The sequence below is a fragment of the Castor canadensis genome, chromosome 1, assembly GCF_047511655.1.
Source record: "Castor canadensis chromosome 1, mCasCan1.hap1v2, whole genome shotgun sequence".
NCBI classification, from domain to species: domain Eukaryota; kingdom Metazoa; phylum Chordata; class Mammalia; order Rodentia; family Castoridae; genus Castor; species Castor canadensis.
This window is the reverse complement of record NC_133386.1, coordinates 137,499,990-137,513,061: the sequence shown is the minus strand read 5'-3', so window position 1 is coordinate 137,513,061 and position 13,072 is coordinate 137,499,990. Positions and strand designations below refer to the sequence as shown.

Here is a 13,072-nt window from a genome sequence, read left to right as displayed (position 1 = left end):
CGGAAAACTCCTCACGGGGCCAGCCCCTGGCCCCGATATCCCCCAGGACAAACCCAGGGGCAATAAGGTTTGTCCCTTCCCAAGCCCCCAACCTTCCTCAAAACCCTTCTCCACTATCTCTTCCCTCCAAAGAGCCACCCCAGGCAGTGCAGGATTGGACCTCTGTGCCACCACCGATACAATATTAGATTCAATGCAGGGACCCCAGATAATACCCACTGGAGTTGTGGGTCCCCCTCCATCTCACATGTGTGCTCTTATTCTTGGAAGAGCCTCCACCACCTTACAGGGTATACAAGTCTTCCCTGGCATTGTTGATAATGATTTTACTGGAGAGATACAAATATTAGCCACAGCTATTAATGGGGTTGCAGCCATTCCAGCAGGAACAAGGCTCGCACAATTACTTCTCCTCCCCCTACACTCAGGAGGCACCTCCACTGCCCAGAGCCTACCATGGGGGACTGCCTCCTTGGGGTCCTCTGATATCTACTGGGTACAACCCATCTCTCAGGAAAGGCCCTCCCTTACCCTAGTTATTGAAGGAAAAGAGTTTCAAGGAGTTTTAGATACCGGGGCCGACGCCACCATTATATCCCAACAATATTGGCCCCCGGGCTGGCCCCTCACCCCATCCTTAACTGACCTCAAAGGAATAGGACAATCAAAAAACCCCCTAGTCAGTTCTAAGGTTCTTCACTGGTCTGATAGGGAAGGCAACAAAGGAACTGTCACTCCCTTTGTTATCCCTGGTCTCCCAGTTAACTTATGGGGCCGAGATATCCTAAGCCAGATGGAAGTTATTTTGGCCAGCCCTAACTCCATAGTTACCCATCAAATGCTCCGTATGGACTTTGTCCCAGGCACGGGCCTTGGTAAACAGAGACAAGGAATAACTAAACCCATACTAGCCACACAAAAAACCAATACACAGGGGCTTGGGTATTTGGATTTTTAGTGTCGGCCCCTGACCCTCCTGTACCCCATGCAGATGAAATTATTTGGGAAACTCAAATTCCTGTGTGGGTGGATCAGTGGCCCCTTACCCAAGAAAAATTAAAGGCTGCTTCCATGTTAGTACAGGAACAGCTAGCAGCCGACCATGTAGAGCCCTCAACCTCACCATGGAATACTCCTATTTTTGTTATCAAAAAAAAATCAGGCAAATGGCGCCTTTTACAAGATTTGCGCACCATCAATAGAGTCATGCGCCCCATGGGAGCACTACAGCCAGGTATTCCTACACCAGTAGCTATCCCCAAAGACTACTATAAAATGGTTATTGACTTAAAAGATTGCTTTTTCACCATCCCTTTACATCCTGAGGATAGACCCTATTTTGCCTTTAGTCTCCCTCGCATCAATTTTCAGGGTCCTATGCAGAGATTTCAATGGAAGGTACTTCCCCAAGGTATGGCCAACAGCCCTAGTCTTTGTCAAAAATATGTCGCACAGGCAGTTGACCCTGTGAGAAAACGATGGCCACAAATTTACATCTTACATTACATGGATGATTTGTTGATTGCCGCACCTGATACTCATAATCTTAATGGTTGCTACCTGGATCTCTATAAAGCCCTCACTACCTTGGGATTACAAATAGCACCTGATAAGGTTCAAACACAAGACCCTTATACCTATTTGGGCCTTCAACTCCAAGGCAACCAAATCCAAACTCCCAAGATACAATTACGTGTAGATCATCTTCACACCCTTAATGATTTTCAAAAATTAATGGGAGATATTCAATGGCTAAGACCGTATTTAAAATTACCCACTTGTGTACTCTTACCCCTTAATGATATTTTAAAAGGTGACTCCCACCCCACCTCCCCTCGAAAACTCACCCCCGAGGCTCAACAGGCATTAAACCAAGTCACAAAAGCCATTACCCAACAGTTTGTTACACAAATTTCTTATAACCTCCCCCTGATCCTGGTCATTCTACATACTCCCCACACACCTACAGGAATTTTTTGGCAAAGGGATCCACATTTTAAAAATAAAGGTTGCCCCTTGTTCTGGGTCCATTTACCCACCACATCCTCCAAGGTTATTACTGTTTATCCTGCTCAGGTAGCTTCTGTTATTGTCAAAGGTCGTTTACTCTCTCGACAACACTTTGGCAAGGACCCTGATAAAATCTTAATCCCGTACACTAAAGACCAAACCCAATTTTTATTACAGACAGAAGACGAATGGAGCATTGCTCTATCAGGGTTTTTAGGAACAATTGATAATCACCTCCCAAGTGACCCCCTTTTACATTTTGCCCAATTACATCCCTTTATTTTTCCCAAAATTACTCAAAAGGCTCCCATTCCTCAGGCCCTCACTGTTTTCACAGATGGCTCCAGTAATGGCTGTGCGGTCTTTGTTGTCGGTAATCAACCTACTACCTTCGAGACTGCCTATCAGTCAGCACAGCTTGTGGAACTGTTTGCCATAGCACAAGTTTTTATAACCTTTCTCGATAAACCTGTTAATATTTATACAGACAGTGCCTACATTGCTCATTCTGTGCCCCTGCTGGAGATTTCACCCGCCATTAAGGCCTCTTCCAATGCGGCCTTTCTGTTTCATCAGCTTCAACAGCTAATCCAGACCAGACGCCACCCATTTTTCTTAGGCCATATCAGAGCACACTCTGACCTTCCCGGTCCCCTTACACAGGGAAACGCCCAAGCTGATGCAGCTACGCGCTCTATCTTTCCAATCTTTGCCGGCTCCATCCAAAGAGCCACCGAGTTACACACTCTTCACCATCTAAATTCCCAAAGCCTTCGATTGTTTTGTAAAATTACCAGACAACAGGCACGAGAGATAGTTAAGGCATGCCCTGCCTGCACTATCTCCCTTCCCATTCAACATTTGGGAGTCAATCCCCGAGGATTACTACCCAACCAGGTGTGGCAAATGGATGTTACTCATTTTCCCGAATTCGGAAAAACCAAATATATACATGTTACTATAGATACCTTCAGTGGCTTTATTTTTGCATCTCCACACTCTGGGGAAGCTACCAAAGATGCCCTTTCTCATCTTGTTTCAGCCTTCACCGTTATGGGTAAACCTACACACATTAAGACAGATAATGGCCCTGCATATACCAGTTCTAAGTTTAAACAGTTCTGTTCTACTCTACAAATTTCCCATACTACTGGGATTCCTTATAATCCCCAGGGTCAGGGCATCGTAGAACGTGCCCACCTCACTCTGAAAACTTGGCTGACCCGTCTTAAAGCCTCTACCCTTACCTTTACCACTCCCAGAGATCGCCTAAACCATACATTATTTACCCTCAACTTTCTCACCCTAGACAGCGACGGCCACTCGGCTGCGGACAGACACTGGCACCCCTCGTCTAACACTGTCCGCCCACCCGTCATGTGGCGCGATCCTCTTACGTATAAATGGAAAGGCCCAGATCCTGTCCTCATTTGGGGCCGAGGCTCAGCTTGTGTTTTGGATCAAGAACAGGCTGCCCCTAGATGGTTACCAGAACGCCTAATAAAACAGGTTAATGACTTAACAAAACCCAGGGAGAAAGACCCTCCCCCTGAGGACGCATTATCTTCTCTTACAGATGCTGTTCACACGCTGGATGAAGATTCTACTTGCGACACTCCTGCTAAACAGGTTTGCTGATGGAGGATTTCGGGACCCTGGCTTAGCCGCTCAAGAGCTTTTTGGTGCCCCCTGTGAATGCAGGGGAGGACACTTGTCCATAGCCCCCACCAGCTATGCCCTGACCGTGGATTGCATAACTAAGGTGGCTTATCAGCGTATAGAGCAAAACTCATACATTGGGGGATTTTGGCAGCCTTCTTGGGTATGTGTTAATACACCAAAAGTCTCCACCGCTTCAAAAGAAATTAAAAATTGTTCAGCTACCTGTCACCACACTTCGGCAGTGCATAGCTCTTGCTATGCCCAAGCCTCTCTCTGCCGCGGCAAAAATGGACAACAGTTTTTTGAGGCCATTCTTATTGCTGGCTCTGAACAAGGGGTCATAGGGGGAGGTAGCGCCGACTCTGTCGTGCAGATACCCGGCTTTCTCGGCCAAACCCAATATACCGTTCACCTCTCCGGCAAATTGGCTGGATGTGAGGGCAGCGCTGGCAAACCCTCCTGCTGGCCCCTTAAGGCCCCTACAGGGGTCTCTGATGGTGGAGGACCCACGGATGCTGTCAAACATCTTCAAGTGATTGAGCTTTTAAAACCCCAAATCCCCGAACTCACATATCACCCCTTAATGTTGCCTAAATCTCAGATTCCAGATTTAGATCCCAATACATTAGATATTTTGGGAAGTACCTTCTCCTTGCTTAACACTTCCAACCCCACCCTTGCTAAGGATTGCTGGCTTTGCATGACCACAGGAGCAATAATGCCCATGGCAATACCTGTTAACTCCACCGTAAATAATCAGGATACCTGCCAATCTGGACTTCCCTTTAAAGTACAGCCTATGGATGCACCTACAGTATGCCTTCAAGGCAGGATGCAAAATAATTCTTATGATATTGATGTTGGGGTTAGTTCTTTTGGAAATTGCTCATCAGTTCTAAATTATTCCTCACCCACCCCAGTTCTTTGTCCCCCCAACGGTACAGTTTTTTTGTGTGGAGGAAACTCAGCCTTCCCCAGGCTTCCAGCAAATTGGACTGGTGGCTGTGTTGTTGCCTTATTACTCCCAGACATTACTGTTATTTCAGGAGATGAACCTTTGCCCATTCCTAGCTTAGACACCTTAATTAAAAGACATAAATGGGCAATACAAGCCTTGCCGCTCCTTGCCAGCCTTGGAATAACAGCAGCTATAGGCACAGGTACAGCTGGCTTAGGCACGGCTATACACTCTTACCGTCGCCTATCTCAACAACTTATAAATGATGTACAAACTCTATCTGGAACCATTAAGGATTTACAGGACCAAATAGACTCCCTGGCAGAAGTAGTCCTTCAGAACAGGCGAGGCTTAGACCTGCTAACAGCCAACCAGGGAGGTATCTGCTTGGCCTTAGGGGAAAGATGCTGCTTTTATGCCAATAAATCAGGCATAGTACGCACCAAAATTAAACAGCTTCAAGAAGATTTAGAAAAGAGACGAAGGGAGCTATTTGAAAACCCCCTCTGGACTGGACTTAATGGAATTCTACCCTACCTTCTTCCACTATTAGGCCCCTTGCTAGGTCTACTTTTAATTGTGATCATAGGGCCCTGCATTATAAACAGGCTGATACAATTCATTAAAGAACAAATTAACACCTTAGCCTCTAAGCCTATACAGGTCCATTATCATCGTCTGGATATGGAAGACCGTGCTCCTGAGACCCTCCTTTCAATAAGAACTCGCTAAATGCTCCATCTGGGTTTCCAAATTTTCTCTCTGCCACCCCCTCTTCTTATATAACATTCTTGACCACTCATCGCCCATTGGGCCCTCCTCCACTGGGCCCCTCTGCTTGGGGGAGGCAGCACCCAGGGAGAGTGATCATAAAGGCTTTTCTAAACGAGGGTGCAGGTAAGACTGCAGGAGGGTGGATCCTAGGATCCCCAGACCCAAGACCTCTGTATGATATGCCCTGGTGCATGGCGGTTGGCATGCTCCTAAAAAATCCGCCTCCTCAAAAAACATGCCGAGGAGATTCTCTTGAGAACTTAGCAAGGACGCTTGCTTACAAAGCAAAATGATCTCCACCCTGAGGAACTGGGCCTCTGTCATCCCCTCTCAATAAGCCGACATATTCTGGTCATGTTTGTATAAGAATAAGGGGGAAATGTCGGAGACAAGGCTCCCTTTGTGAGCCATTCTGTCTTGACCTTGCCCACGGTTGTTTGTCCCAACTTCTCCATCTCCAGCACAAGATGGCGCCGTCCCTGCTTCTCTTCCGGGAGTTTACCTTGCCGCCGGCGCGAACGGGCACCCTATCAGAAGTCCTATAGCAGAACCAGCCAACCAGCCTGCACCTCCTCATACCCCTCACTCCCGCAGCACATAAATACCCCTGTGTGAACAATAAAATTTTGCAGCTTGATCAGAACTCCTGTCTTGCTGTCTCCTTCGTGTCTCTTGTCCCTTCATTCTTCCCCTTCTAGGTTCGCTACCCACGCTGATGTGTCCTGCAGGACGGGACAGAGCTACTCAGAGCTTTCTCTTCCCCTTTGCAAAATGGAGCTATCCACACGGGCCTTCCTTGCTACGGTGTCATGAGAAGTAAAGGTAACATACTACCTAGGTGAGCCTTTGCTGGTTTTGCCTGGTGTGTTTTACTACTTTCCACATGACAAATAACATGCTTAGCATTCTTCATAAGTGGCCTTATTTCATCTTCATGACACTTGTGTTACATGACCATTTCATAGGAAAGGAAACTGAGGGTCAGAGGCTCAGTGACCTTACTGCCCAAGGCCACAAAGCTGAGCTTAAAGCAAGCTCTGTGCTGTCTGTTGTTGATCTTCCTAAGCCTCTGCTGGGCAGCCAGCGGACTGGGTTCCAGGTTATTCTCACTCTCTTGGACCTCTGAGCCCATCAGATTCTGCATCTGTCAGATTCAATGCCCTTCTCGTGATTCTGTTGCCTGTGGTGGTGGGCTTCTCTGGACTTCGCCTTATCCAACCATAAAATGAGCATTTTGGACTGTCCTTAAGGTCTGCTCCAACATTAGAGAACTCTTCCACATTCTGTAAATCTTAAGTGCTTACTGCAGCTGTTTTATTGGGATAAGTACTAGGACTGAAACCAAAAATATTTTGGCATTTTCCAAGATTCCAAAGAAGAAAAACCAGAGCTTTAAGCTTTAATTGCCTCTTAAATCCACAATAAATAATTTTTAAAAACTGAAATTTACCTGTTAATTAATTGGGATTTTGTTCAGAAATTTCTGTACAGAACGTGGGAGTTGGTTCTTTTGTTTTCCTTCTGTGATCAGAAAGGAAATATTGTGTGTCACCATGTAGTTGCCAATTACTTCAAACTAATGTTTAGTATTAAAAAATCAAAATTTAAAAAGGATAGCTTCCAGATTAACTATTACCTGGACAGATGAACTTAGCTATAAGCAGTAGTTTCCACAAGTGACATGGGTATACAGTGAGAGCAGCACTTAGTAGAGTCGGGTTATTGTAGAGGGAGGGTCTCTTAACCCATGACTTGCTGTCTTGTTTTTCAGTTTTTCTCCTACATCCCATTACTATTCGCAGTCCTGCTGTACCTGCCCACCCTGTTCTGGCCCTTCACAGCTGCTCCTCACCTTTGCTCAGACTTGAAGTTTATCATGGAAGAACTTGATAAAGTTTACAACCGTGCAATTAAGGCTGCAAAGCGCGCTCGCGACCTCGATCTGAGCGATGGTGTGTGCCCGGCTCCAGGTGTTAATGAGAACATAGGGCAAAGATAACTTAGCCCCTGGCAGGAAGCTCAACAACTTTGTAGTTCAAGTTCTCTGCTCTTTCTTTTGCCATTCTAAGCCTAGAACTTCCATTGCCAGACGCTGGAAGGGCTGGGGTTTCATCCTCCTAGTGACGGTCTGTGGGAGCTAAAGCACATCCCCTCTCCCCAGATCTTACCCATCCATTTGTTCCAGCGCCTTTCCTCCTGTTAAGATGCCTTTCCTTGCTGATGCAGCTTTACCATCTCATCTTTTGAATGAAGTTCTTACAGAGGTCACCATGCAAGTACTATGTGTGGCTTGCTGGCTTTAAGGGAAAAGCACACTGAATTTTGAAACAACCAAGCTTAGAGAACTGATGAGAGAGATGGGGAACAAGTGCCTTGCCGTTTCACATTCTTCTGTTACTGCTCATAATGATAATATTGGTCGCTGCATTTTTAAATACTTCTTTTAAATTGGGACTGGTGTTTGAACTCAGGGCTTTGCACTTGAAAAGCAGGTGCTCCAGTACTTGAGCCACACCTCCAGTCTACTTTGCTCTAGTTATTTTGGAGATTGGGGTTTCATGTACTATTTGTCCAGGCTGGCCACAAATTGCAATCCTTTCTGTTTTGGCATCTCAATAGCTAGAATTCTAGGCATTAGCCACCAGTGTCAGGCTCATTTTTTAAATACTTAAAATATCCCAGACACTGCATTGAGATCTTTTACTATATTATCTCATTTAACTCTGAGAACAGCATTATTAACTAAGGGTATTTATCTCTTCCTCCATCCACCCCCCTCCCCAGATTAAAAGCACTGTTTTGTAGCTCTAAGTGAGAGGGTTGGGGACCTCAACCATGCCAGTGAGGCCCCATAGCCTTGCTCCTGTACACTTTGTGTCTCCAGCCCTCCCCTGTAGAAGCACATGTATTTTAGGTGGGCTAAAAAACTCTTTACCTTACTCTGTATACTTTCACGGAAAACAGTAGTTAAAAAAAAGCAACAGTTCCTATTCAGGAACTGATAAATTTAACAAGCATTTAGCACTAGGTTGGTTGCAAGGCATTGTTCTCAGAATTTCTAAATAGTAATTCATTTAATTAACTGGACTTTTAAAATATTTAGAGAAAGTATTTTATTATTGTTTTCCTTTCTCTCTCACTTTCTTTTTTTTTTTTAAACCTGGTTTTATTCCCTAGTATTTGAATGAAGGTATAGGTAATGTGGATGTTTAAAATTTTTAGTGTGACACTGTTAAGTGAGTTCTGCTGTTAATATTTGATGGTCTTGGTGAGGGTCCAAGTTATTTTTCTGTTTCCTTTTTAGTTTGTGGGAGATATCTGAAAGCCACTTCAAGTACCCAATTGTTGAGCAATACTTGAAGACAAAGAAGAACTCTAGTAATTTAATCATGAAGTACATTAGCTGCCGACTGGTAACATTCACAATTGTACTATTGGTGTGTGTCTACCTGGGCTATTACTTCAGCCTGTCCTCGCTCTCAGACGAGTTTGTCTGTAGCATCAAATCAGGGATCCTGAGAAATGACAGCACCATTCCCGATCAGTTTCAGTGCAGACTCATCGCAGTTGGCATCTTCCAGTTGCTCAGCTTCATTAACTTCATGGTTTATGTTCTACTGGCTCCCGTGGTTGTATATGCACTGTTTGTTCCATTCCGACAGAAGACAGATGTTCTCAAAGTATATGAAATCCTGCCCACTTTTGATGTTCTGCATTTTAAGTCTGAAGGGTACAACGACTTGAGCCTCTACAATCTTTTCTTGGAAGAAATAAGTGAACTGAAGTCATACAAGTGTCTTAAGGTACTGGAGAATATTAAAAGCAGTGGTCAAGGAATTGATCCCATGCTACTCCTGACTCACCTTGGCATGATCAAGATGGATGTTATTGGTGGCAGAACTCCCATGTCAGCAGACACCAAAGGAAAGGAGCCGGGGAGCCAGATGGCAGAGCTCACAGGTAGGGTTAGTTTTCCAGAGGCAGAGCCCACAGAGCACATTGCAGCAGCCTATCATTTGAACTAGGGCTAGCATGGCCCTTAGGGGAAGCTCAAGACTGGGAGAGAGTGGGAATGAATTGATGCTATTTCACATTTCCAGGGAAGGAAATCTTTATTTTTTCAGGTTGTTGTGTCTCACTTTTCTCTTTCTGCCTCGTACTGTGCCTCTTGCTCCAGCACTTCTCCTTGTTGTCTTTCTTGCTTATATGTGTCTTGTCTTACTGGCTTTTCTCTCTGTATCTCTGATTCCTTTGTCTGTTGTTTGCTTTTTCTTAAAAGGGACTGGGAATTTATCAATTGCTGCCTTACCTTCACTTTGCTTTGAAATTAGGCAAAGAAACAACATGATAAAGCAAAGTACATGAGAAGAAAAGTTGATTAGTACTGATCGTTCCTGCTGCACCTGTCACAAATACTTGCTTTCAATTTTGACAGGTTTGGACATGCATGGTGAAAAATAATGGAAAGAAGAATGCTCGCCAGAGACTTCTGAATTCTTCTTGCTGATGATTTTGTTTTTGAACTTCAAGTCTGTGACTTCTGTGACTGGAGATTCATCTTGGCTAAAGCACCCCTGATGGGTTTGTAGCTGGTTTGCAGTAAGCAGGTTTTGGTAGATAAACTGAGTCCCTAATGAGCATAATGATCAACAAATGTGATGGAAGACTAGTTTATGAACGTCCTACAAGAAGCAACACAAAGATAAGTACACTATAGCAAGTATATATGTGCAAGTCCTCAACAATGAAAAGTGGAAGGAGTTGTAAGAGTAGTGAAAGAGTCTTTTAGAGCCTTGGAGGAAATGCTTTCTGTACCAAAGGTGCAACGAAACTCAGAGCTACTAGAAAGCAAGATCCTTTGAAGATTTGTTTTGCTTTCTGAAATAATAATAAATGTCAGAATATAATTTAATATTAATCTCTTATGTGCCCTTGCTAACTGTTGGATAGGAAAAGCATTCACTGAGCCAGGCACCAGTGGCTCACTCCTATAATCCAAGCTACTTAGAAGGGAGAGATCAGGAGGATTGTGGTTCGAAGTCAGCCCAGGCAAATAGTTTGCTATTGAGACCCTATCTTAGAAAAAACCATCCCCAAAATAGGGCTGGTGGAATGGCTCAAGGTGAAGGCCCTGAGTTCAACCCCTGTACTGCAAAAAATAAGAAAGAAAAGTATTCACTGGATAACTTGTGGACCCGGATGTCAGTCCGTAGTTGGCAGGGCCCTAAATTGGGTGTAAACCTGGTGTCTTGGTTGTCCTACCCTTGAATTTGCCTTACCCTGTTACTCGCCACCCTTGGTTAATTGCAGACCTCTGATCACCTCTGACCACTGCTTGCTGCACTCTGCTCTGAAGAGCAACAGGCCCAAGCAGCACTCTGACTGAAAACTCAATAAGGTAGAATCCAAAGGATATTGAGTTTATACCACAGTGACTTTAAGAAAGAAACCTTCAAAAAGAGCCCAGTGGGTAAATCTGAATTTGCAGAATGTAATTCAGTCACATTCAGAGAGGTTGTCTACAGGGTGTAATCAAAGGCATTTGAAACAGAATTTAACTTAAACCCATTAACAGAACACAGGAATATTTACAGTGAGGGACACTTTGCCTAATATAACCAGAGCACATAAATGACATTTGCTATCTGCTTGGAGCTATATCTCCCATATGTGCTCTCCCTTTGTCATGTGATCCAAGTCCAACCACATTGCTGCATTTGCCCTAGATCTAAAGTCCACATATGAGGGAGAACATACAATTTTTGGTCTTCTGAGCCTGGCTGACCTCGCTCAGAATGATGTTCTCCAGTTCCATCCATTTACCTGCAAATGATAAGATTTCATTTTTCTTCATGGCTGAGTAAAATTCCATTGTGTATAAACACCACATTTTATTGATCCATTCATCAGTAGTGGGACATCTTGGTTGTTTCCATAACTTGGCTATTGTGAATAGCACCACAATACACATGGGTGTGCAGGTGCCTCTGGAGTAACTTGTGTTGCATTCCTTTGGGTATATCCCAAGGAGTGGGATTGCTGGATCATATGGCAGATCTATGTTTAGATTTTTAAGAAGTCTCCCATATTTTTTTTCAGAGTGGTTGCATCAGCTTGCATTCCCACCACCAGTGTACAAGGGCTCTTTTTGTCCCACATCCTCACCAACACATGTTGTTGGTGGTGTTTTTGATGATGGCTATTCTAACAGGGGTGAGGTGGAATCTTAGTGTGGTTTTGATTTGCATTTCCTTTATGGCCAGAGATGGTGAGCATTTTTTCATGTGTTTTTTTGCCATTTGAATTTCTTCTTTTGAGAAAGTTCTGTTTAGTTCAGTTGCCCATTTCTTAATTGGTTCATTGATTTTAGGAGAGTTTAGCTTCTTAAGTTCCCTGTATATTCTGGTTATCAGTCCTTTGATGTATAGCTGGCAAATATTTTCTCCCACTCTTTGGGTGGTCTTTTCAGTTTCGAGACCATTTCTTTTGTTGTACAGAAGCTTTTTAATTTTATGAAGTCCCATTTATTCATCCTTTCTCTTAGTTGCTAGGCTGCTGGGGTTCTATTGAGGAAGTCTTTGCCTATACCTATTTGTTCCAGAGTGTTTCCTGCTCCTTCCTTTAGTAACTTCAGAGTTTCAGGTGTGATATTTAGGTCCTTGATCCATTTTGAGTTGATACTGGTACAGGGTGATAGACATGGGTCTAGTTTCACTTTCTTGCAGATGGGTAACTACTTTTCCCAGCAACATTTGTTGAAGAGGTTGTCTTTTCTCCATTGTATATTTTTGGCACCTTTGTCAAAAATCAGGTGGGTATAGTTGTGTGGATTCATATCTGGGTCCTCTATTCTGTTCCACTGGTCTTCATGTCTGTTTTTGTGCCAGTACCATGCTGTTTTTATTGCTATGGCTCTGTAGTATAGTTTGAAGTCAGGTATTGTGATACCTCCAGCATAGCTCTTTTTGCTGATTATTACCTTGGCTATTCGTGGTCTCTTGTGTTTCCAAATGAACTGTAGTGTAGATTTTTCAATCTCTGTGATGAAACTCATTGGAATTTTGAGGAATTGCATTAAACATGTAGATTGCTTTTGGTAGTACAGCCATTTTTACTATGTTGATTCTACCGATCCATGAGCACAGCAGATCTTTCCATCTTCTATAGTCTTCCTCGATCTCTTTCTTCAGGAGTTTGTAATTGTCCTTGTAGAGGTCATTTGTTAAATTTACTCCTAGGTATTTGATTTTTTTTGAGGCTATTGTGAATGGAATTGTTTCCATATATTCTTTCTCAGTTTGTTCGTTGTTGGTGTATAGAAAGCTAATGATTTTTGTAGGTTGATTTTGTATCCTGCCACCTTACTGTAGCTGTTTATGGTGTCTAAGAGTTTTTGGGTAGAGTTTTTTTGGGTCTTTAAGGTATAGGATCAGATCATCTGCAAATAAGGATATTTTGACAGTTTCTTTACCTATTTTTATTCCTTTTATTTCTTCTTGCCTAATGGCTCTGGCTAGGAATTCCAGGACTATGTTGAATAGCAGTGGGGATAGTTGGGCATCCTTGTCTCGTTCCTGATTTTAGGGGGGATGGTTTCACTTTTTCACCATTAAGTATAATGTCTATAGGTTTGTCAGATACAGCCTTTACAATGTTGAGGTACTTTCC

General features: G+C 43.7%; 1 protein-coding gene across 8 annotated transcripts in view; it reads left to right on the top strand.

Moving 5' to 3' along the window:
* Positions 1-13,072, top strand: part of LOC109678255 (pannexin-1-like) — a 115,854-nt gene that overhangs the window by 46,008 nt on the left and 56,774 nt on the right. For 2 of the 8 annotated variants that reach the window (XM_074083207.1, XM_074083196.1), the window contains 2 exons: positions 8,709-9,364; positions 9,840-10,322. The exons of 1 other annotated variant lie outside the window; for it this stretch is intronic. In XM_074083207.1, the coding sequence (XP_073939308.1) occupies positions 8,709-9,364; positions 9,840-9,865 (682 nt within the window). In that variant the 3' untranslated portion in view covers positions 9,866-10,322. 5 more of the 8 variants (XM_074083217.1, XM_074083186.1, XM_074083227.1 and 2 more) reach the window with 4 other exon arrangements.